Source organism: Tympanuchus pallidicinctus, unplaced genomic scaffold, assembly GCF_026119805.1.
Source record: "Tympanuchus pallidicinctus isolate F22 unplaced genomic scaffold, pur_lepc_1.0 scaffold57, whole genome shotgun sequence".
Classification (NCBI taxonomy): Eukaryota; Metazoa; Chordata; class Aves; order Galliformes; family Phasianidae; genus Tympanuchus; species Tympanuchus pallidicinctus.
The window spans coordinates 118,970-142,119 of record NW_026294777.1 but is presented as its reverse complement, the minus strand read 5'-3'; the positions used below and the strand labels follow the sequence as shown (position 1 = coordinate 142,119).

General features: G+C 56.9%; 5 protein-coding genes across 6 annotated transcripts; 4 read left to right on the top strand and 1 right to left on the bottom strand.

The window, feature by feature from the left end:
• Positions 1–2,058: 2,058 nt before the first annotated feature.
• On the top strand, positions 2,059–3,752 carry LOC128091957 (acrosin). The gene is made up of 5 exons (XM_052705398.1): positions 2,059–2,250; positions 2,324–2,521; positions 2,672–2,937; positions 3,129–3,283; positions 3,369–3,752. Exons 1-5 carry the CDS (start codon positions 2,156–2,158, stop codon positions 3,714–3,716), a joined length of 1,062 nt encoding a protein of 353 aa, XP_052561358.1. The 5' UTR covers positions 2,059–2,155; the 3' UTR covers positions 3,717–3,752.
• A 1,905-nt stretch (positions 3,753–5,657) lies between these two features.
• On the top strand, positions 5,658–11,210 carry ARSA (arylsulfatase A). 2 transcript variants are annotated; one of them, XM_052705396.1, is made up of 8 exons: positions 5,658–5,908; positions 6,823–7,063; positions 7,464–7,682; positions 8,149–8,318; positions 8,695–8,819; positions 8,991–9,118; positions 9,447–9,549; positions 9,658–11,210. In XM_052705396.1, exons 1-8 carry the CDS (start codon positions 5,676–5,678, stop codon positions 9,957–9,959), a joined length of 1,521 nt encoding a protein of 506 aa, XP_052561356.1. In that variant the 5' UTR covers positions 5,658–5,675; the 3' UTR covers positions 9,960–11,210. The 2 variants fall into 2 exon arrangements, with proteins under 2 accessions (XP_052561356.1, XP_052561357.1); XM_052705397.1 differs by having other exon boundaries at positions 5,776–5,891.
• Positions 11,211–11,723: 513 nt separating this feature from the next.
• LOC128091964 (acrosin-like) lies at positions 11,724–14,290 on the top strand. The gene is made up of 5 exons (XM_052705410.1): positions 11,724–11,961; positions 12,035–12,232; positions 12,734–12,999; positions 13,244–13,401; positions 13,808–14,290. The coding sequence occupies exons 1-5, from the start codon at positions 11,867–11,869 to the stop codon at positions 14,147–14,149; spliced, it is 1,059 nt and encodes a 352-aa protein (XP_052561370.1). The 5' UTR covers positions 11,724–11,866; the 3' UTR covers positions 14,150–14,290.
• A 928-nt stretch (positions 14,291–15,218) lies between these two features.
• On the bottom strand, positions 15,219–19,905 carry LOC128091962 (rab-like protein 2A). Its single transcript, XM_052705408.1, has 8 exons — positions 19,746–19,905; positions 19,639–19,668; positions 19,448–19,527; positions 18,455–18,534; positions 17,041–17,152; positions 16,183–16,280; positions 15,908–15,991; positions 15,219–15,627 (listed from the first exon to the last, which is right to left on the bottom strand). The coding sequence occupies exons 1-8, from the start codon at positions 19,850–19,852 to the stop codon at positions 15,547–15,549; spliced, it is 672 nt and encodes a 223-aa protein (XP_052561368.1). The 5' UTR covers positions 19,853–19,905; the 3' UTR covers positions 15,219–15,546.
• Positions 19,906–19,938: 33 nt separating this feature from the next.
• On the top strand, positions 19,939–22,828 carry NME6 (NME/NM23 nucleoside diphosphate kinase 6). Its single transcript, XM_052705409.1, has 5 exons — positions 19,939–20,073; positions 20,169–20,271; positions 21,074–21,113; positions 21,487–21,647; positions 21,867–22,828. The coding sequence occupies exons 1-5, from the start codon at positions 19,984–19,986 to the stop codon at positions 22,031–22,033; spliced, it is 561 nt and encodes a 186-aa protein (XP_052561369.1). The 5' UTR covers positions 19,939–19,983; the 3' UTR covers positions 22,034–22,828.
• Positions 22,829–23,150: the final 322 nt, after the last annotated feature.

Here is a 23,150-nt window from a genome sequence, read left to right as displayed (position 1 = left end):
GGGATCGTGTTGCACCATCAGCACATTTGCAGATGACACCACGCCGAGTGGTGCAGTGACCCAGCAGAGGGAAGGGATGCCATCCAGAGGGACCTGGGCAGGCTGGAGAGGGGAGCCCACAGCGACCTCGTGGAGTTCAGCAAGGCCAAGTGCAAGGTGCTGCATCTGGGTCTGGGAAATCCCAACCAATATATAGGTGAGGGTAACCTGGAGGAGAAGGATTTGGGGGTGTTGGTGGATGAAGGACACAACATGAGCAGGCAGTGCATGTTCACAGCACAGAAAGACAACCAGATCACGGACTGCATCAAGAGAAGTGCGACCAGCAGGTCGGGGGGCTTCTGCCTCTCTGCTCCACTCTTGTGAGACCCCACTTGCACTGCATCCAATGCTGGGCTCCCAAGAACATGGAGCTGTTGGAGAGGGCCCACAGGAGGGCCACGAAGCTGATCAGAGAGCTGGAGCAGCTTTCCTATGCAGACAGGCCCAGAGAGCTGGGGATATTCAGTGTGGAGAAGAGAAGGTGTTGGAGGGACCTTATAGCGTCCTGCCAGGATCTGGGGTGAAGCTGTGAGCAACCTGGGCTGGTGGGAGGTGTCCCTGCCTACAGCAGGGGGTTGGAAGGTGATCTGACAGGTCCCTTCCAACACAAACCATCCCATGATTCCATGATCTTGAAGGTCCCTTCTAACACAAACCACTCCATGATTCTGTGACCTTGAAGGTCCTTTCCAACCCAAACTATTCCATGATTCTATGACCTTGAAGGTCCCTTCCAACTCAAACCATCCTGTGATTCTGTTGAAGGTCCCTTCCAACACAAACCACTCCATGAGTCCGCGATCTTGAAGGTTCCTTCCAACCCAAACAGCTCTGATTCTCTGGTGTGCAATTAGTGAGTCGGTGTGCAGTCACTGTGTGCCACTGCTTGCTCAGTGTGCACCGGTGTGCAATTAGTGAGTGTCAGCATGCAGTCAGTGCTTCGAATGTGCAGATTGTGTTCGTTGGTGTGCAGTCGTTGAGCAGTGGTGTGCACTGAGTGTGTGTTGGTGTGCAGTGCGTGTTGGTGTGCATTCTGTATGCACTGGTGAGCAGACTCCACTGCTGTGTCAGTGTGCACTCAGTGTGTGTTGGTGTGCACTCAGTGCCCACCAGTGTGCAGATTGTGTCACCGTGCAGTTTGCACGTGTCAGAGTGCAATAGAAGTGCATCAGTGTGTGCTCAGCCCACGTGCAGCTCTGCAGGCTGCACGTGTGTGTGTGTGTGCATGCACACTGCGGAGCCTCCAGTGCAAGAAAGATAGGGGGCTGTTGGAAAGGGCCCAGAAGAGCCACGAAGATGATCAGGGGGCTGCAGCACCTTCCCTATGAAGACAGGCTGAGGGAGCTGGGCTCGTTCAGCATGGAAAAGAGAAGGCTGAGGGGTGAGCTCAGTGCAGCCTGCAGGAGCTGAAGGGAGCCTGCAGACAGGACGGGAATCAACTCCTGGCAAGGGGAGATGGCAGCAGGACGAGGGGAAACGGCTGGAAGCTGAGGGAGGGCAGCTGGAGGTTGGATGTCAGGGGGAAGTTGTGTGCTGTGAGAGCGGGGAGGGGCTGGAACAGCTGCCCAGAGAGGCTGTGATGCCCCGTCCATCCCTGGAGGTGTTGGAGGCCAGGTTGGATGGGGCCCTGGGCAGCCTGGGCTGCTGTGAGATATGAAGGTTGGTGGCCCTGCGTGTGGCTGCAGGGCTGCAGCTTCGTGACCCTTGAGGTCCCTTCCAACGTGGGCCATTCTGTGATTCTGTGTCCAACTGCAGCTGTGTGAGGTGCACATCCACAACGTGTGCACGCAGATGCAGAGCACTCCCAACCCCTGCCTGCATGCACAGCCGCTGTGGGCACACTCAGAGCACAGACAGGCACAGTGACACAGCCGTGCACCCCACAACAGACACTTGGGGACTTGCGTTTGCACATCGCTGCTCATCTGACCGTGTTCCTCCAGCTGTGTGTAGGGTTCTTCCCCCTCTCCCCCCCCCCCCCCCACCAGTAGCTGCTGCCCGACCCCCCCGCGCAGCCCCACGCGGTGGCACAGCCCTCGGAACCGACGGTTCTGTGACATCAGCGCCGCGGACAACGGGCAGCGCTGCGTCGTTGGCGGTGAAGCCTGACGCGATGGGCTGCCGTGAGACGTCGGGAGCGATGCTGCTGCTCCTGCTGCTCCTCGTGGCCGCCTGCCGGCCGGCGCACAGCTTCTCCGGCAGCTGCGAGTGAGTGGCCGGCGGCGCCCCGTGGGGAGGGACGGCGGTTCAGATGCAAAACCTGACGCGTTTCTCCTTGCAGCACCTGCGGGCTCCGGCCCGTGGCTTATCATTATAACAATATGCGGGTTGTGGGAGGCACGGAAGCCCTGCATGGATCGTGGCCGTGGATCGTCAGCATCCAGAACCCCCGGTTTGCAGGCACTGGTCACATGTGTGGTGGATCCCTCATCACCCCACAGTGGGTGCTCTCAGCAGCGCACTGCTTCGGCCGCCCCAAGTAAGGGTTGTCCCCTTCCCTGCCTTACAGCCAGCGTGGCATCGCAAGTCCCACGGCCCCAAGGCACCCCAGCCACTTCACAGCCCCTGTAACACTGCCCTCCTCTCTCCCCCACGGCTCTGCTCCTCCTCACCTCCCTCTCCATCTCAGCTACATCCTGGAGTCGCGCGTGGTGATCGGCGCCAACGATTTGACTCACCTGGGCCAGGAGGTGGAGGTGCACACCATCAGGAGGGCGATACTTCACGAATACTTCAACAACAAGACAATGATCAACGACATTGCGCTGCTCGAGTTGGATCGACCCGTCCACTGCAGCTACTACATCCAGCTGGCCTGCGTGCCCGACCCCTCGCTGCGAGTGTCAGAGCTCACAGACTGCTACGTCAGTGGCTGGGGACACATGGGGATGAGATGTGAGTACACAAAATGCATGGGTGTCCCGGATTAAAGCTTAAAACGAAACCCAGGGTGACGCCGTGGGGCTGCATCCATAGAGAGGGATGGGGCCGACCCGTTTGGAAACACAAAGCCAAGACTTCGGGAAGGGGTTTCGCCCACAAACAGGCAAGGAGCTGACGGTGCCAATTGTGCTCTGTGCTCACAGCTGCAGCACCCACCCAAACCGCCGAGGTCCTGCAGGAGGCCAAGGTCCACCTCCTCGACCTCAACCTCTGCAACAGCAGCCACTGGTACGCCGGGGTGCTCCATACCCACAATCTGTGTGCTGGTTACCCGCAGGGCGGCATCGACACCTGCCAGGTAGGAGCTGCACACCGACACACAGCCGTGCTCTGCCTGCAAACCACCCCCCAGCAACACTTTGGGCTTCTCTCCCCCACTGCAGGGCGACAGCGGCGGCCCTCTGATGTGCAGAGACAACCATGCTGACTATTTCTGGCTGGTTGGTGTGACCAGCTGGGGGAAAGGCTGCGGCAGAGCGTTTCGCCCTGGAATCTACACCTCCACTCAGCACTTTTACAACTGGATCCTGCTACAGATGAGAGCAGCAGCCCACCCGACGTCGCGGACATGGAGTCATTTCATGACCACCTCAGCCTATTATCACGGGACAAATGCAGTGCCAACACAACCGAGCGTGTCAGACGCCTGTCCATATCCAGTCCAAAAGCTTAGGGAATTCTTTACTGGAGTGCAGAACCTCCTGCAGACCCTTTGGGGAAGCAAGGCTTAATTGGCTGCATGACCCACAGCAGGCTGCAAAGCACCACGACCCTTTTCTTTGGGGCACCCCAAAGTGCCAAAGCCCTGCTCTGTCCCATCCATCCTCCTCTGACTGCACACAAACACTGAAGTTGACTTGGTTGGATAAATAAAGCTTATTTCCACAGCTACCCGTGTCTCTGCTCAGTTCAATCTCCTGTGCCAGGCAAAGGCTTCCATACCCAGCGCTGCAAAGCGAAGCTGCGTGCAGACTGCAGGCCACAAAAAGGGGGAGAGTGGTCCATGAGGGCTGAAATGGTGCCTGCTCAGGGAGGAGGGAGCTGGGTGTGCATCATACAGCACTCCCAGTGACTGGAGAGGCAGCAAAGGACAGGGTTGTTGTGCTTTCTGTACCACGAGGGTGCTGTAAAGGTGCTGCTTTTTGTTCACTGCTTTTGCCATTCATGACCATGGAGTTCATGTGTGTGGTTTCGAGTATGGCCTGACTCCCTGGCACATGCAGTGTCTGGCACAGGGGAAGAGGAGCTGCCACATCCACTGGACTGAAATGAAAGCAACATTCCGGGAAGCAGAGTCCTCCCAAGTCAGCTCCAGCTGTTATGAAAGGAGAAAGAAACTCTGTGGGAGGAAACTGGGGTGGATGCTGTGAGCTCAGCGCGTGCACACAGAGCACGTGCACACACTGTACTCACACAGCACATGTGTGCAAGCACGCAGTGTGGAGACACCTGGCGTGCACACAGAAGAGCTGCAATGCACACCTGGCTGCGTGCACATATTGTGAAACACACATCTTGGAACAGAACACAGCGCTCACAGCGTTATCCTCAGCACAGAGTGCACATATGCACACACAGTGCATGCACAGCCAGTCTGCACAGCCAGTCTGCACCCAAAGTGGTGCATGCAGACGTGCAACGTTCCGTGGGGCTGCACTCCAATACCAGGTGAGGGAAACACGCCTGTGATCCACTTCCATGGTCGCAGCTCCCACCAGAGCCTGCCAAAGTGGGATCCCACAGCACTGCAGCTGTCATTTGGGCCTCCCCTTTCAGACCTGTCCATGTGGACACGTCCTGTCCCTACTCTGCTGGCGCAGCACTGTGCCCTGCTTGGCTCCATACAACAGCACACCAGGGCTCACTCCTCCTTCCCTGCTCCACGTGGAGTCCCTGAAGCTCTGTCCCCATATTGTGCCCTCCCAGAGTCCCAGCTGTTCATCCTGGCTGCCATCCCCTGCTGTGGCCAGGCACTGTGGCCCAGCACTTCGATGCCCTGGGATCCAAGTAGGCTACATGAATTATGCAGCAGTTTTGCCTCCCGCTGCAGCATCAACCCCTCGCTCTGCCTCAATAATTGATGGCAGTGAGCACAGCAGCAGCAGCAGCTCCAGCAGCCCCCGGTGCCAGGGGCCTTTAGGAAGCACAGGATGAGGCACACAGAAAGGCGTGGAGCAAATCTGAAACACGGTGCATCCACATGGGAGCTTGCAGACCAGAACCTCGGCTGCTTTTAGCCCTGCTTTGTCCTTGGGCTGGAAGTCCCCACCTCTGCCTGCTGCAGGTTTAACCCCGGCCCACCAGCAGCTCGCACACCACCTCTGCTCTGCATTTAGGCTCATCCTGGAGACACAAAATGATGGTCGTGGGGACACCGGACCCTCAATCCTTTAATGCCCGCCACGTGAGCTGTCTGCACTTCTCAGAGGCGGGCACAGCCGTATTCCCAGGTGCGGAACTCCCACCACAGAAGTGCTGCTGTTTGCATTGGTTCTTCCACGTTCTGACCGCAGCACCCCGACCCCCAGGATGCGCTTCCCCCCCCTCGGGGGCCGGGGCTGAAGGTGCGGGAGGCCACCGCGTGGCGGCGCTATTCCTCGGCGGACCGCGCCTCACGGCGCGCCCTGCGGCGGGGCAGGGTCACGTGACTCGGCCGTGTCACGTGACGGTCAGGTGACCGCCGGAGCATCATGGCGGAGCGGTGCGCCGTTCCGCTGCTGGCGGTGCTGCTGCTGTGGGCGCTGCGGGGCGCGGCCGGCGGCCTGCCCAACTTCGTGCTGCTGCTGGCGGATGATTTGGGCTTCGGAGACCTGGGGAGTTACGGGCACCCCTCCTCCGCCACGCCCCACCTGGACCGGATGGCGGCCCGAGGGCTGCGCTTCACCGATTTCTACAGCAGCTCTGCGGTGTGCAGCCCCTCCCGGTGCGGCCCGCGGTGGGGGAGAGCTGCGGCTCGGCTGCGCTCTGAGCGCGGCCCTGGGGACAGCGGTGGAGGGATGGCAGCGGGAACAGGGAGTGAGGGAGCCGCGGTGTGGGCTGCTGGGTGCAGAGCCTCGGAGCTGTGGGGCTGGAAGGGACCGCCGGAGTCCCTCCATCCGGCCCCCCAGCAGCTGCTCACAGAGCGTCCAGTTTGGTTTGGATCCCTGCAGAGGGGATCCCCCAACTCTGTGGGCAGCGGTGCTGGGGCTCAGCCACCCCCTCAGCATAAAGTTCTCCCTCACAGTCACACGGAGCTCTCCGGGCTCCATTCTGTGTCCTTGTCCTGTCATTGGGCACCACTGAATAGAGCTCAGCCCCATCTCCCTGCTGGCTGCCCATCAGATATCCATCAGCACTGCACAGATCCTGCCTCGGTGTTCCATTCCCCAGGTGCGCAGCCCAGGGGGGCTCAGCCTGTCTCCACCAGGAAGTGCTCCAGGCCCTTCCCCCCATCTCTGCATCCTCCCTGGGGCTCTCCAGTTCCAGGCAGAATGGGAACTGCTAGAGAGAGCCCCACACTGAGAGCCCCACACTGATCTCAGTGCTCCAGCTGTGCCCCCTCAGGGCACAGAGGAGGGGAGGAGCACCTCCCTGCCCTGCTGGCAGCACTCTGTGCAGCACACCTCAGGCTCCCATTGACCTTATGGACCACCAGGGCACTCTGCTGTCTCATGGTCACCTTATGGTCTAGCAGTGGCTAGCTGTTGGCCACCAGGACCCTTACATCCTTGTCTGCAGCGCTTCTTTCCCATAGCTCCTGTTGCTACTTGCAGTTATTCTTCCCTAGCTGCACAGTTAAGGCAGTTAACACCTGGCTGGTGCAGCACCGTGTGAATGCTGTCCTTCCCCCCCCTGCAGGGCTGCCCTGCTGACCGGCCGCTTCCAGATGCGCTCTGGGATTTACCCTGGTGTGTTTTACCCTGACTCCCGGGGAGGCCTTCCCCTGTCTGAGGTCACCATTGCAGAGGTGCTGAAGGCTAAAGGTTATGCCACGGCCATAATTGGCAAATGGCACCTCGGCCTGGGCGCTCGTGGCTCCTTCCTGCCCACCCACCAGGGCTTTGACCACTTCCTGGGGGTGCCGTACTCCCACGACCAGGTGAGGAGGAGGGAAGGTGGGGGAGTGCCCTAGAGTGGGGGGCTGTGCAGGTGTGGGTGGCTGCAAGCTGGAGGAGAAAATGGGGGCTGGGGGGGAAAAGTGCCTTTCCAAGGTGCTCATGCAATAAGAATGGTTTGCAGGACGTGGGCAGCGGTTGTTTGTGGGGACGTGCACCCCTCGGTGGGTTGCAGGAGGGAAAGTCGGCTTCTGGGTTGCAAAGAAACATCTGAACTGCTGTTAGGAGAAAGCATAGCATGGTTCTGGGGTGGGCATAAACCCCCCCGGGTTTCTAGAAGGGACTCCTGTAGGACCTGGGGGTGAGCTGCTGTGAGTCTCCTGCCCCCCCTCAACTCACTGTCCTGCAACACAGCTGGAAGACCGTGTTGTGTGCTCTCTCCAGGGCCCCTGTCAGAATCTCACCTGCTTCCCACCCGACATCAAGTGTTTCGGGACCTGTGACCAAGGCCTCGTGCCCGTCCCACTGCTCTGGAACCAAAGCATCGTGCAGCAGCCGGTCTCCTTCCCTGATCTGGTGCCTCTCTACAACAAATTTGCACGGGACTTCATTGCCGACTGCGCCCGGCGAGGTGTGCCCTTCCTGCTCTACTATGCCTCCCATGTAAGAGAGAGGGGATTTCTCCGGGTCTGAGGGTGGGGGGGAAGCCTTTGTCCTGCTGGAGATTGCAGAAAGCACCTCAGGTCCTGCAGCCATTGGAGTGTGCTGGGCAGTCAATACTTGGATGAAGGATGGGAGAACTCCCTGCCCCGACGTGACTTGGGGTTGGTGTTCCCACGCCTAGGGTTTGTGGCAGCACTGTTAGGGTTCTTATTCTTGATTGGCTTCTTTCTGGCCATTTCCACAGGCCAGCAGCCCACCTGGGGCTCTACCACTCACCGAGTCTCCGTGTTCTGCATGGAGCCCAGCCTTTTTGTGTCATTCTGGGAGGTGTTTCTGGAAGCATTGCTGTGGGCATGGTCACACATCTCCATGCCCTCGCCGGGGTTCTCACTCTCCCCGGGTGAGCTGAGAACCAAATGCAACTCTAGGACTTTGCAAAGCATCTCTCTCTGCCTTTTTTTTGCAGCATACCCACCATCCCCAGTTTGCAAGCCAGCACTATGCAGGGCAGTCAGAGCGTGGGCCGTTTGGTGATGCGCTTTCGGAGTTTGACGGCTCAGTGGGGCAGCTGCTGCAGGCACTGCAGGAGAATGGCCTGGAGAACACAACCTTTGTGTTTTTCACCTCTGACAACGGGTGAGTGAGCTCAGCTGGGCGGCTTCTCCTGCTCATAAGGTCGTACTGCTGTGGTGTGGGGGAAGTGGGGCACAAGAGACGCGGTGCAGCAGTGCCAGGTGAGATTGCAGTGACCTGAAGGTGGGTGCTGTTAAGGTGAGCATCTGTTGCATGATCTCCTCCTTGCTCCAGTCAATCAGCTGTTCCCCTCGTGGGCAAAGTGCCCACTGGCTCTGGGGCAGCACTGTGCAGGCTAAAGATCCACGAGTTCCCTTTGTGTATGGGGTGGTTTGGGTCTCTGGTGCTACTCACTGTCCTTTTCCATGGCCCCTGTGGGGGTCGGGGAAGGGGTTATGCAGACTTGTGGAGCTGATGGGAGGTGGTTCTTCTCTCACAGCCCTTCCACCATGCGGATGGCACGCGGAGGCAGCTCTGGCCTTCTGAAATGTGGGAAGGGCACAACGTATGAAGGTGGCATGAGGGAACCAGCAGTGGCCTATTGGCCAGGCCATATCGCTCCAGGTGAGACTCAGCACTGCTTATGCCTTTTGTGTGCTGGCACAAGGCAAGGCAGGGGTGTGGTGGTGACTCTGTAGCCCTGAGATGATCAGAGAGAGGGAGGTGGGGAGGGTGGCAGGTATGGAAGTGGGGTTGGACTCTTGAACCTTTGTATCTTGCTATGTTGGGTGGCAGGAGTGACTCATGAGCTGGCAAGCACCTTGGACATCCTGCCAACACTGAGTGCCCTGGCTGGAGCAGCTCTTCCCAACGTTTCCCTGGATGGTTATGACCTGAGTCCACTGCTGTTTGGGTCAGGGAAGGTGAGTCCTGCAGGTCAAAGCTGGCGTGGTACATGGAGGCTGGTCATTAGGCCCAGCTAGGGGCAGACCTACAACCTGGGATCTTTTATAGGGTCTGGGCCATGCAGTGGGCTTACTGGCCTTCCCCTGTCTGCTCTGAGGCCCAGGAGCTTTGAGTGGGGAACAAGCACGATGTTCCTGCTCGTTTGCTTCCCCTTTTTCTAGCCGTATCCTGGCCGTAGTATCAGGGCTCTTTTCTGAGTCCCTGGAGTCTCTGCCTGGTCCTGTCCCAGGCTCTTTTCCAGCCTCATGGCCACACAGGTGAGCTCAGCTCTGCTCCTCTCCACAGAGTCCCCGTCAGACCATGTTCTTCTACCCTCCATCCCCTGATCCACTGCATGGCCCCTTTGCTGTCCGGCTCGGGAAGTACAAGGCCCACTACTTCACACAAGGTTGGTGCCACCTCCTCTCTGCTCGGGGAGCTCTGTGAAGTCCTGCCTGGTTCTTCTGTCCCGAGCTCAGAGTAGCAGCTGAGCTGCTCTTGGACATTTCTTTTGCAGGTTCCTTTCACAGTGACACAACCCCAGACCAGGCCTGCCACGGGCTGACCCCGCTGACCCATCATGAGCCCCCGCTGCTCTTTGACCTGGAATCAGACCCTGCTGAGAACTACAATTTGGTACAGAGCGCTGCAGGGCCAGAAGTTTGGCAAATCCTGAAGGACATCAAAGTGCAGAAGACACTTTTTGAGCAACGCATGGAGTTTGGGGAAAGCCAGATGAAGAAGGGTGGGGATCCTGCCCTGGAACCCTGCTGCAAGCCAGACTGCACTCCCAAGCCCTCCTGCTGCTGCTGCTCGTAGCCTTTTGCTGCTCCACCCTCCTCTGCTGATCCTAAACCCACCAGACCCTCCCAACTAACCACATGTAGCCTCAGTGCTACCCCAGAGCTTCGGCTCAGTGATGCTGCTGACTGAGGGAGTGCTGCCCGGTGAGCTGAGGGTTGGGCAGGCCACCAGCCCTGCTGGCTGTGCAGGTCGTTGTTGGACCTCCAAGCTGTGATCTGTTAACAGAAATTCTGAGGGACCAGGAGCCAGAATCATCAGCAGAGCCAGCACAGCCCCTTTCAAACCACAGTTAAGATGAAGCACAGGTATGCCCCGGTGTCTGGAGATCCCAGTTCGGCAGGAGGCGTGCTGTGCAACCCTTGTGAGGGCAGTGTGAGCTGCAGCAGAGTCACTTTGCAGGGGATGGGAACAAAGCAAAGAGCAGGATGGGCTTGGATGGTCCTGACAGCTTTAGGGATGGAGCTTCGTACAGCTAGTGCAGAGAGGACATGCCAGTCAATCATAGGATTGCTCAGGTTGGAAAAGACCTTAAAGATCATCGAGTCCAACCCCAACCCAACCATCCCACCCCAACTCTAACAGCCCTCTGCTAAATCGTGTCCTTGAGCACCGCATCCAGATGGTTTTTAAACACATCCAGGGATGGTGGCTCAACCACCTCCCTGGCAGCCCATCCCACTGCTTAACAGCCCTTTCTGTACAGAAGTTTTTCCTGAGATCCAACCTAAACCCCCCCTGGCACAACTCGAGGCCATTTCCCCTCATCCTGTCACCACTTCCCTGTCCTTCTAAATAAGGTGGAGATGTGGCTGGCCTGATCTTTCTGTAAGGTCTGTGGATGCTGGAGCTGCCTGCAGTCGGGTGGGCTGTGCTCACTTTCCATCCACAGGACAAAAATGATCTCTTGCTCATGAGCTAATTGGCGTTCATTAGCAATGACACGCACAGCAATCCCACATTGCATTTGGGGTCCTTGGCATTTGGGGTTTCCAACTGGTGGGTTGGGCCTGGAGCCCCTCCTGATGGGGACAGGCTGGGAACACTGGAAGGGGACGCTGAGGGGGGATCTGAGCAGTGCTGATGGATATCTGATGGCAGGGGCTGCTCAGTGATGCCTGGGCTTGGACTGGAGGACTCCAGAGGTCCCATCCACTCCCACAGCTCTGGAGCTCTGTGTAGAATAATTCTTAACAAAATATGAAGGTGGATTACCGTGATTGGATGCAGGGCTCAATAAAACAACCAAATCAACGTGCAGTTCGCTTATACGTGATTTCTGTATTGGCCTCCATGTTGCCCCTTTGTTTTCAATACTTACTCATCTTGCTTGCCTCCTCCCACATAAGCAATTCCCTTCCCCAGTTAACTTTTCCCCACTGCTCTGGGGTTTTGCTGCATTGATTGGTGCTGTTTGCTGAGGGCATCGTGTGCATCTGGGCCATGACTGAGTTTCCTCAGTGCTGCCGGCCCTGCTCCATTCCTGTCTCCATAAAAGACACCCAGCCCTGTGGGGCCATTCATCCGTCCCACCACAGCGCTAAGGGGACAGCTGGGTACCCACAGCAGGCAAAGTGCCCTCCGAGGCATTCTGTGCACCCTAAGCAGATCTGGGGCACAGGGTGACAAAACCACAGCAAGGTTTGTTTGAGAGCCGCTTCTGGTGCGCGTGGTGCCTCGAGGCTGTTTGGGACAGAGGCTGAAATTTGCGCTGCTGTCGTTCACAACACCGGGTTGCGCACTCAGCTGTGCGGCTCCGCATCCATCCGTACCGGCCGTAGAGCAGCCGGGGGTCCCTCCCAGCTGCTGCCCGACCCCCCCGCGCAGCCCCACGCGGTGGCACAGCCCTCGGAACCGACGGTTCTGTGACATCAGCGCCGCGGACAACGGGCAGCGCTGCGTCGTTGGCGGTGAAGCCTGACGCGATGGGCTGCCGTGAGACGTCGGGAGCGATGCTGCTGCTCCTGCTGCTCCTCGTGGCCGCCTGCCGGCCGGCGCACAGCTTCTCCGGCAGCTGCGAGTGAGTGGCCGGCGGCGCCCCGTGGGGAGGGACGGCGGTTCAGATGCAAAACCTGACGTGTTTCTCCTTGCAGCACCTGCGGGCTCCGGCCCCTGGCTTATCAGTACGGGGGAACGCGCGTCGTGGGCGGCACTGATGCCCCACAGGGGGCCTGGCCGTGGATCGTTAGCTTGCAGAGCACATGGTATGTCGGCACCGGACACATATGCGGAGGATCCCTGATTACGCCGCAGTGGGTCCTCACAGCGGCGCACTGCTTCGACCACGCAACGTAAGGGCCGTCCCCTTCCCTGCCTTACAAACAGTGCGGGCAGTCCTGGGTGCCTTCCTGGTGGTGCGTGCCACAGCTTCCAGCAGCCCTTAGCTCAGTAAGCCTCATGCCCAAGGCACGCCTGGGATGTCACAGCCCTTGTAGGACAGCTTTCCTCCCTCCTGCATAGTAGAGATAGCAGGGAACTGGAGAAATGGTTTGAAGTCGAGGGAGGGCAGCTGGAGGTTGGATGTCAGGGGGAAGTTGTGTGCTGTGAGAGCGGGGAGGGGCTGGAACAGCTGCCCAGAGGGGCTGCGATGCCCCGTCCATCCCTGGAGGTGTTGGAGGCCAGGTTGGATGGGGCCCTGGGCAGCCTGGGCTGCTGTGCAATGCAGAGGTTGGTGGCCCTGCATTGGTGGGGGGTTGGAGCTTCGTGATCCTTGAGGTCCCTTCCAACCCAAACCATTCTGTGATAGTGATGTTGCCACGTTTCTTCTGACCTTTCCTCTGCCCTTCTTCCAGCCCTGACACCCCGTGGCACGTGGTTATCGGTGGCCACGATCTGAAACGCCTGGGCCCCGAAGCGGTCGTGCGCAACGTGGTGCGGGTAATCCCACATGAGTACTATCACAGGAACACCATGGCTAACGACATTGCACTGCTCGAATTGGACCAACCCGTCCACTGCAGCTACTACATCCAGCTGGCCTGCGTGCCCGACGCCTCGCTGCGAGTGTCAGAGCTCACAGACTGCTACGTCAGTGGCTGGGGACACATGGGGCTGAGATGTGAGTACACAAAATGCACGGGTGTCCAGAGTGAAATGCTGAAACAGCATCCCTGATGGCAGGTAGAAACCCAGTGACGCCATAGGGATGTATCCATGGAGAGGTGTGGGTCTGACCCGTTTCCCAAAGCAGGGAAACGTGGGTGCATCTCGAGACATAAAGTCAAGATGTAGGGAAGGTCTTCACCCACAAATGGGATAACGGGCCAGGAGCTGGCGGTGCCAATTGTGCTCTGTGCTCACAGCTCTACAGGAATACGTGGAGCCGTACCGTGTCCTGCAGGAGGCCAAGGTGCAGCTCATTGACCTCAACCTCTGCAACAGCAGCCACTGGTATGCTGGGGCTGTCCATAGCCACAATGTGTGTGCTGGTTACCCGCAGGGCGGCATCGACACCTGCCAGGTAGGAGCTGCACACCGACACACAGCTCTGCCTGCAAACCACCCTCCCAGCACTGGGCGCCCATCAGAGCTCACCTCCCCTTCCCATCTGCAGCTCCTCAGACTCCCTGTACCCCATACACCTGGGACTCTGCCCAGAGAGCCCCCCAGGTGCCCTGTACGTCTGGACCCAATCCTGGAAAACCCCTTTCCCCCACAGCCTGGATCACTGCACAGAGATGAGGGAGGAAGGGAGGGCTACCTTCCAGACCCACAGTCCCCTTCCAGAAGACTTTTTAGGCTCTGGAACCCAAGCAAAGCTTTTCTGTGCAGGGAACGTAGCTCTAGGGAGCGCTGTGAGAGGGGAGCCAGCTCTGCTGCTGATGTGGCCACCCAGTCACACTTTGGGCTTCTCTCCTCCACCACAGGGCGACAGCGGTGGTCCTCTCATGTGCAAAGATAAAACTGCTGACTACTTCTGGCTCATTGGTGTGACCAGCTGGGGGAAAGGCTGTGGGAGGATACAGCAGCCTGGAGTCTATGCCTCCACTCAGTACTTTCGCAACTGGATCCTGGTACAGATGGGATTGCTTCCAGCAGAAACGCCTACTTCAACACCATACCCAGTCTATACCTCAACCTCCTACCAGAGGCCCAAACCAACGTACTCGAGCCCATTTAGACCGTGTCCATTTCCACGCCAGAAAGTCCTGGATTTCTTTAATCTGCTCCAGGAGCTCCTGCAGGGTTTAAGAGGAAAGAAAGCTTAATTGGCTGCATGGCCCACAGCAGGCTGCAAAGCACCACGATCCTTTTCTTTGGGATGATGCCCAACGGCACCCCAAGTGCCAAAGCCCTGCTCTGTCCCATCCATCCTCCTCTGACTGCACACAAACACTGAAGTTGACTTGGTTGGATAAATAAAGCTTATTTTCACAGCTACCCGTGTCTCTGCTCAGTTCAATCTGTGCCAGGCAAAGGCTTCCACACCCTGCAATGCAAAGCAACAGACTGCAGGCCACAAAAAGGGAGAGAGTGGCCCACGAGGGCTGAAATGGCGCCTGCTCAGGGAAGGGGACACAATGGGACAGGTTGTAGGTGAGCAGAGGTCTCAGCGACAGCAGCTGCAACATCAAGTGTCCCTCAAGTGCCAGCTACTGGTGAGGTGTGGGTGTGGGGGGGTTATAATGCACCAGGCAACTCAATGCCAAGCCAGCTCAAATGGCAGGAGAACCAATCTGGGAAGAGCTAATGGCTGCCCCTGTGAGTGTGCAAGGAACCTCATGACACCCAGCCACCAGACATGAGCTGGATGCCATTTCTACGCTGTTATTTGAAGGATCTGTAGACTTGCTCTGCAAACCTAGAGAGCAAAGCTGCATCTATTTGTCGCTGCTGACCACCAGTCCCAGTAACTGGAGAGGGATTCACAGTCACATGTTCATGCAAGGAAAGCACTCTGTCCATCTTGATGTGTTTTGCCATCCACATCAGAGTCCTGGTGTGTGTCTGTCTGCACCTGGGACACACAGCACGTCACCACGTGGGAACAGCAGCAGCCACATCCATCAGCCTGGGCTGGGAGACACCTTGTGGATACGACCTCACCATGAAGCTCCAGAGGACCTACAAGGAGCAATTCCTTATGCCTAGAGGTCTACTGGATCTGTCTGGCCCACGGCAGAATGGAGAAGGGAAACTCAAAGGAACTCTACAAAGAGGTGCAAAGAAACTCACAGGGGTGCACAGAGGCTGGGCTGTGAAAGGAAGGGGAGGGCTGGTGGTTGGACTCGCGTTGTGCAGCGACTCAACTGCCTCGTAACAAAACTGCAAGAAGACTCCAACCTTTTTTCTTTTAATGAAAAAAAAAGTCTTTAGTAACTATTTTCTGTGGTAGGTACCATTAAAGTCTCTGGGCAGGACCCTTCCCTGCAGGTACACGAGTGGCTCAGCTCTCCCAGCAAGCTTTGTCTCGAAGAAGCACATGGATGCTCGCGCTGCCGCCTCGACTGCGAGGCACAGGGAGTCAGGGCCCAGCCAAGGGAGGTGGTGCCCAGTCTCCCCATCACCAGAGATCTCAGGGCACGAGAAAAATCGCTTTCCCCTGCAGAGGTGAGATCCTGTAACCCCTGGAGCAGAGAGAAAAGATGGACTCCAAATGCGGTCCTTAGGAGGATGGGGGCTTTTCTTCAGGGCAGCTCTCCTCCTGATCTGACACGTTCTCACTCGTCTTCTCCAGGTCAAAGCTCTGTAAAGAAGTGAGACAAGAAAATGCTGAAGAGCACAACAGCTACACTCTGCTACGGCTTTCAAAACCAGGCAAAAGCAGCATAAGTTCTTCAGAGGGTCACCACCTCACCCCTTCCCACCTACATATGAGCAGCACCCAAACCCGGCGCTGTCAGCATAAGGCAAATCTTTCAGTTCCTGTGAGATTTTCACCCTTTGGTACAGGCTCTGCTTTCCCCAGGGGGAAGAGCTGCTAACCACCTCACGTTCTACTCCCTGCACTTCTCCTCCTTTCTTACCTCCAGTTCTTGCATGACCTCATCCATGAAATCTCCTGAATTCTGTTTGTAAGTAACCGCCAGCTTGATGGCATCGTTGAAGAGCTGACAAGAAAGAGAACATTTTGTCACTCAAAGCAAAGAGTGATGGGACTCCTTAATGTACAAAAACTGCTCCCATGGGGGAAAAAAAACCCCAACTCTACAACTGCTTATAGTCAGAGGGACTGCCCCATTTCCTACTCCGTGCTCACAGCCCTCCACGGACAGGGCTGAGACAAACAGCTGCGTTTTACCTTCACTACATTGGTGCCATCTGCAGCAGACACAAAGTAAAAGGGCAAACTGAACTTCCGGGCAAAGCTGAAGCTTTTCTGGGTCATCTTCATATCCGCTGAGGGGAAAAAATGAAATGGAGAAATAGTCGGTAAGGCACTGGTATAGAAAGAATGGGAAATGGTTGGAAGCTGAGGGAGGGCAGCTGGAGGTTGGATGTCAGGGGGAAGTTGTGTGCTGTGAGAATGATGGGGGCTGGAACAGCTGCCCAGAGAGGCTGCGATGCCCCGTCCATCCCTGGAGGTGTTGGAGGTTGGATGGGGCCCTGGGCAGCCTGGGCTGCTGTGAAATGCAGAGGTTGGTGGCCCTGCGTGTGGCTGCAGGGCTGCAGCTTCGTGATCCTTGAGGTCGCTTCCAACCTGGGCCATTCTGTGATTCTTTCTGTGAAAGAATGCCAACAAATGCAGGGATGGTGGAACAGATGCAGACAGGAACCTAAAGCAGCTCTCAAGGCCTCCCCTTTGCAGTACAAAGCCATGTGGACCCTCCACAAAAGCCAGAGGGCTTTAAAAGCGACAGCATCAGCAGGCAGCTGACAAGAAGACAAAGAAAGGAACAGGCTCTTGTTGCTTCATTCGTGGTGCTTGATGCAGCCTGGAGGAAAGGCTCTCATTAGTGAGATGAATCACGCTCTAAGCTCCACCACTGAGCCAAATGAACCTGCACAGACCTGGCTATTTATCTGGTAACATACAGCCCCGAGGAACTAATCCTCAAGGATGTATTGGACCCAAGAGAAGCATGACATTCCTTCCCAACCAGATAAGAAGAGAATACCTTCACAATCCTGAGGAGCTACAAGAAGAAGACACACTCACCATCGATTTTATTGGCCACCACAATGCAAGGGATCTCCGGGCGAAATTCTCTCAGCTCCTTGTACCAGTTGTTCAGGTTCCTGTAGGTGATTTTCCGCTGCACATCAAACACCTTCCAAAAAAGAACCAGCAAAAGGTGCAACAGGGCAGCTCCTGATAACCCACAGCACCAAACACATCTGCAGAACCCAGAATTCTGCCAGGAGGATGTCATGGGAAGCTGCTGCTTGTTAGAAAGCGTGACAGAGGAAAGGGAGAACATCCAGCAAGCCCTGAAAAACGCAGCCAGGCTTTGTCTTTGCTTGATGCAAGCAACGATCCCTCGTTTGCCTTTACATTCTTAGCACCCAAAGCACTGGGACAGATCTGTTCTGCTGTCAGTGGGGTCAGATGTGAGGATTCTCCATTGTAACAATTACATTAAAGCATCAGCGGAGTTGGCTGATAAAGATACAAGCAATAAAGATGCAGTGAAAAGTTAGAGCAACAACACAGACCAAGAGACTGAAGTAGATCAGGAGTCAGGAAACAACACTCATTTGAGTTACAAAAAAGCTCAAAGCACGTGGAAATAAGGAGGGCAGCTGGAGGTTGGATGTCAGGGGGAAGTTGTGTGCTGTGAGAGCAGTGAGGGGCTGGAACAGCTGCCCAGAGAGGCTGTGATGCCCCGTTCATCCCTGGAGGCGTTGGAGGCCAGGTTGGATGGGGCCCTGGGCAGCCTGGGCTGCTGTGCAATGCGGAGGTTGGTGGCCCTGCGTGTGGCTGCAGGGCTGCAGCTTTGTGAGCCTTGAGGTCCCTTCCAACTCAAACCCAAATTCATCCTGTGAGTGCAGCACTTTGCAGAACACCTGAAGACAGTTCTGTACTCTACAGTTCAACAGCCACATCAGACACAGAAGGAGAAAAGAGTGCCCTCTCCCCCACATCCCTTCTGACAGCACCGCTTCCAAGGAGGTGCATTTGGTCATAAACACATCATTACTGGAAGGGCAGTGATGAAAGAAAGGAAATTGACAAGAAAGCAAACTCAGGGAATGCAGTCAGAGCACTGCAGAATTATGCAGAACACACCAACCACACTGGCTTTGTCAGGTAAAAAAGAAGGAACAATGTGGGAAAATCTGTAAAACAACTGGAAGAGATAAAAAAAAATATAGTAGAGTGTAACTGCAAAAAGTAACATCCAGGCCAAACATCAGCTGGGATTTATCAGCCAAAATCCCACCAGATCACAGAATTCCAGAATGGCCTGGGTTGAAAAAGCACACAGTGCTCATCTGGTTCCAATCCCTGCTGTGTGCAGGTCGCCAACCAGCAGCCCAGGCTGCCCAGAGCCACATCCAGCCTGGCCTCCAATGCCTGCAGGGATGGGGCATCCACAGCCTCCCTGGGCAGCTTAGGACATCACCCTTACCATGATACAAGCGTGAGCTTTGTGGTAATAGGAGGCATGCATGCTCTGGAACCTCTCTTGTCCAGCTGTGTCCCAGAAATCTGTAAGATAAAAGGATAAATTAAAAACAAAAAAACAAAAAAAAAACCTGACAAATTCAGGATGACACAACATCTCAACTTCTGTTTTCCTCACAACTTTAACCCAGGATGCAAACCCCAGCTCATCTACTCAGCGCCACAAGTTAGGTTTCATCTCACTGATCTGAAACATCCCGGGGACAAGAGTTACCACAAAACCAGGACCAGGCTGGGCAGAACAGCACCCCATGGCAGCTGCCCCAAGCTGCAGCAGGAACAGAGCGAGGCTGAAGGAGCTGCAGAGACAAATCCTCACGGGATGTCCACAACCCCCACTCCCCTGCGCTGTCGGTTACAGGAGAAAGAAGCAGATGATGGGGAGTTGGCGTTTGTTCTCTTCAGGTTCTCTTCATAGAATGGTTTGGATTTGAAGGGACCTTTCAGACCATCTCATTCCAACCCCCTGCTGTAGGCAGGGACACCTCCCACCAGCCCCGGTTGCTCACAGCCCCACCCAGCCTGGCCTTCAATGCTTCCATGGAGGGGGCATCCACAGCCTCACGGGGCAACCTGCTCCTTTGTCTCGCAGCCCTCACGGTAAAGAATTTCTTCCTCATTTCTTCTCCCAGGAAGTAGTGCTTTGCCCACGACAAAAATCAGCAGCGATCTGCCCATCCTTACCTCGACCCATAGACTTTTCTCACCTCGTTTTCTCCCCCTGTTCTTTTCAGGGCGGAGAACAAGCGGCACGCCACAGCCCGGCTATGAAACGGCTCTGCGATGCTGCTCTTCATTCCTCCATTTCGCTGCCCACACAGCGCCGGGCGGCACCCCCTGCCCACCGCCGGGAAGCCCCCGCGCGGCGCTTTGTGTCCCGGCAGCACCGCGGCCGTCCTGCCTTCCGACAGAACTTCCGACAGGGCTCCGCACTTACCCACGAGCACCGCCTTCCCGTCCACTCGCGCTTGGTGTCGGTACAGCGTCAAGGCGAAGGTGGAGAGCTGCTGAGGGCGGCTGCGCCCGCGTTAAGGAGCCGTCGGATGAACCGTCCCCGCCGCCGCCGCCGCCGCCCGCCTCCCGCCCGCCCCACCGACACCTGAGGGGCGCGGCCGGAACCGCGGATACAACCCGTCCAGCAGGAACCTCTCGAGCAGCCTGCGGAGAGACAGCGCGGCCGTCAGGAGCCCCGCCAGGCCCGGCCCGGCGTCCGGGGAACGCGCGCGGCCACGCACTTGGACTTGCCCACGGCGCTGTCGCCCAGGCAGATGATCTTCACGGCCTCCTCGGCGCCGGCCTCAACCGGGGCCTCATCCCGGGGCTGCTCCGCTGCCTCCGCCATCGCTCCGCCGCTGCGTCCCCGCTGCTACGCGACACACACGGCGCCGTCGCGCCCTGACGACGTCATCGCCCGCGCGCCGTCGCGCTGAGTGACGTCATCACCCGCACGACGCCACGTGAGAGGAGGGCGTCATGGCGGCCGCGGCGTGTTCCAAGCGGCCCCTGCAGCTGACGCTGGCGCTGCTGAAGCCGGACGCCGTCGCCCATCCGCTGGTGCTGGAGGTGAGGGCAGATCGGGCCGCCCCGCACCGCTCGGCCCCCTCGGGACGCCCTGGCGGTGCGCGCCTCCCGCCCAGCCGCTGCACCTCTGCCCACAGGCCGTGCATGAGATCATCCTCAGCAATCGCCTCCTCATCGTGCGCGCCAAGGAGCTGCGCTGCGGGCGGGAACAGAGCCGCCGCTTTTACCGGGAGCACGCGGGTAAGCGGTGCGGGGCTGCGGGGCGGGAAGGAAAAGGCCCTGGGGGTGCTGGTGGGGAGCAGCAGCACGAGGCAGCGCTGTGCCCTCAAAGCACAGAGAGCCAACTGCACCCTGGGGGCATCCAGAGCAGCGCAGCCAGCAGGAGGGGATCTGCAGCTCTGCTCTGTGCTGGGACACCTCGCCTGGAGCACTGCGCCCAGATGGGGAGCGCTCAGCACGGGAGGGACATGGAGGCGTTGCATTGTGTGCAGAGGAGGGCCACCAAGAGGGTCTTAGGGATGGAACAGCTCTCCTGCGAGGATAGGGTGAGAGCTGGGGCTGTGCAGGTGGAGAAAGGAAGGCTGTAGGGAGAGCTCACAACAGCCTTCTGTATCTGAAGGGGCTGTGGAAAGGAGGGAATGGACTCTTTAGTGGGGTCTGTGTGACAGGACGAGGGGAGGTGGTTGCTAACTGACAGAGGGAGTCTGAGGCTGGGTGTAAGGAGCAGGTCTTCATGCTGAGGGCGGTGAGGCACTGCACAGCTTGCACAGAGAGGTGCTGCTGCCCATCCCTGCAGGCACCCACGCTCAGGGGAGGGGGCTGTGAGCACTGATGGAGCTGCGGGGGTCCCTGCTTATTGCAGGGAGTGGGACCAGATGGCCTTGAAGAGCCCTTCTAACCCAAACCACTGGGTTAGAATGACTGTGTGCAAGTCTCTTTTGACCCCCATCGTTCTCTGATTCCCTGAAGGCTGCTTCTCCTGGGGGTGGGCAGGGAGCACGCTGGGTGGGTGCTGTGACTCAGGGTTGTTTCTCTCCCACAGGGCGATTCTTCTACCAGCGGCTGGTGGAGTTCATGGCCAGGTATCTGCTGTGCCACATGGTGGGCAGTGCAAGGCACAAGGAGGGGATGGGGTGAACCCTGAGCAGCACAGCCACATCTGGGGGGCTCCACCTCAGCGGGGGATGCATCTTGTCAGGAGCCTGTGCTTGAGATGTGCTGAGGGTGAAGGCTTTGGGCTGAAGGGTGGGCATTTGTCATGGAACAGCTCCTGTGTGATGAGAGAGGACTGAGTGGGATGGCATCCCAGTGTATTGTGGGTGCCATCACCTAGATGGAGGTCATGCAGATGCTTTGCTTTCAAGCTATCGCTGTCTACTGTGAGCTTGTCATAAGAATAAGAATGAAGAAGCTGTACCCTGTTATAACCTTACTCTTTCCTGGTCCCTTTTTCAGTGGCCCCATGTGGGCTTATATCTTGGCCCATGAGAATGCCATCTCCCTCTGGAGATCCCTGATGGGACCCACCAAAGTGTTCCGAGCTCGAAACTGTGTCCCAGACTCCATCCGAGGAGCTTATGGCCTCACTGACACCAGGAATACCACCCATGGTTCAGGTAGGCCTTCTTGGCTGAGCGCTGGGCAGGGCCTGGAGCTCGGTGGGGGCTGAACGATGCTATTTTTGTCTGCCTTTGCTTTCTGCTCACAATTTGCTCGCTTCTGCAGACTCCACGTGCAGCCAGGCCTGGTGCTTTACATCCGCAGCTTCTGCCTTTAAAACAGTGTGTGTTTCAGGTGCAAGGCTAGCATCTCACCTCTTCCCTCTCTACTTACAGATTCCCCAGCGTCAGCCAGCAGGGAAATTGCCTTCTTCTTCCCAGAGTTCAATGAACAGCTGTGGTACCAGCAGGAGGAGCCACGTCTGCGCTGTGGGCAGATGTATTACAATGCAGAGAAGCGTGTCCACTGTGTGATCAGGGGAGAAGAAACAGAGATGACATGAGTTACATGGGAGTATGGTCTCTGCTGAGCTGGCTTTAGCTGCTAGCCACACTGTTTGGGTCAGTCCCATAACAAGACACAGAGTCATGACGTGTCTTAAGGACTGTGGGGAAAGGGAAGGCAGATGAGCATCGTGCTGTGCTGCTCAGGATTGTGATTTGTGCAGCATGCAGGTGCTGGGACACTCCTGAAACAACTTCTCCACTAGCAGTACTGAAAGTCAACACAGAGATAAAGCCATGCACTTCCCCAGCCCTCGTGTTTTTATCTGTGTGTGAGCAGTGCAGGTGAACACTGAGGACTTGGCAGCTAGGGGATGACGAGCGTTGCTGATAGTAGGCCCGTATTCTTACTGTCTGCTCTGTTCCCTCCTTCCCTTATGAAGGGTTTAATGGGATGAATATGGAAAAAAATGCAGTGGTGAGCAGAGCAGTGGTAACCCTTCTGTTATTGCTTTCCTGGATCCGAGCTGGGAGGAGAGGTGGCCTTCAAACTCATATAAAAATTCTTATGGTAGGCACCTACTGGAGGCACAGTTGGAAGTTGTTCTCAGTAGGAAAGCAGTTCCTTTTAGTCTGGGCTGACAACCCTATGGCTGATCTTCTAGCAGTGATTGCAGAAAGGTGTGGAGCAGCCCGGTGCCTGTGGAGGATCATAAATTGTTTGCTTTTAAATCTTCTGGAACGTGGGGTTGGTGGCTCTGATGGAACCTGAGAGTGGCTGTTAGGACTGCGAATATTGGGAGTGTGCAATAAAGGCCAAAAGTCTGTGATTCAGTGCAGGTACGCAGACACCACCAGAGTTCTGTCTGGAGCTCTTTGCATTCAGCCTCATAACAGAACACCCAGTGGTGACTCAGAGACCAAATTGCTTCTGGGTTTGCTGTGAGCTGAGGCACAGAGTTCCACATCCTTTGCACAGTTGTGTTCCAAGTGTTTCAACCATCAGATCGTTGGTGTGCTGGGGCACGAGGACTTGGGTTTGAGTTACTGTGAAAGTTCTGTGCTCACTTATGTTCTTCCATCTGATGCATTTTGAGATCTGCCCATGTGTGAGTCCTTAATCCATTTAAACTGTCCCCTCGTAGTTTATTCCAATACTGATGACGTTTAAAAATC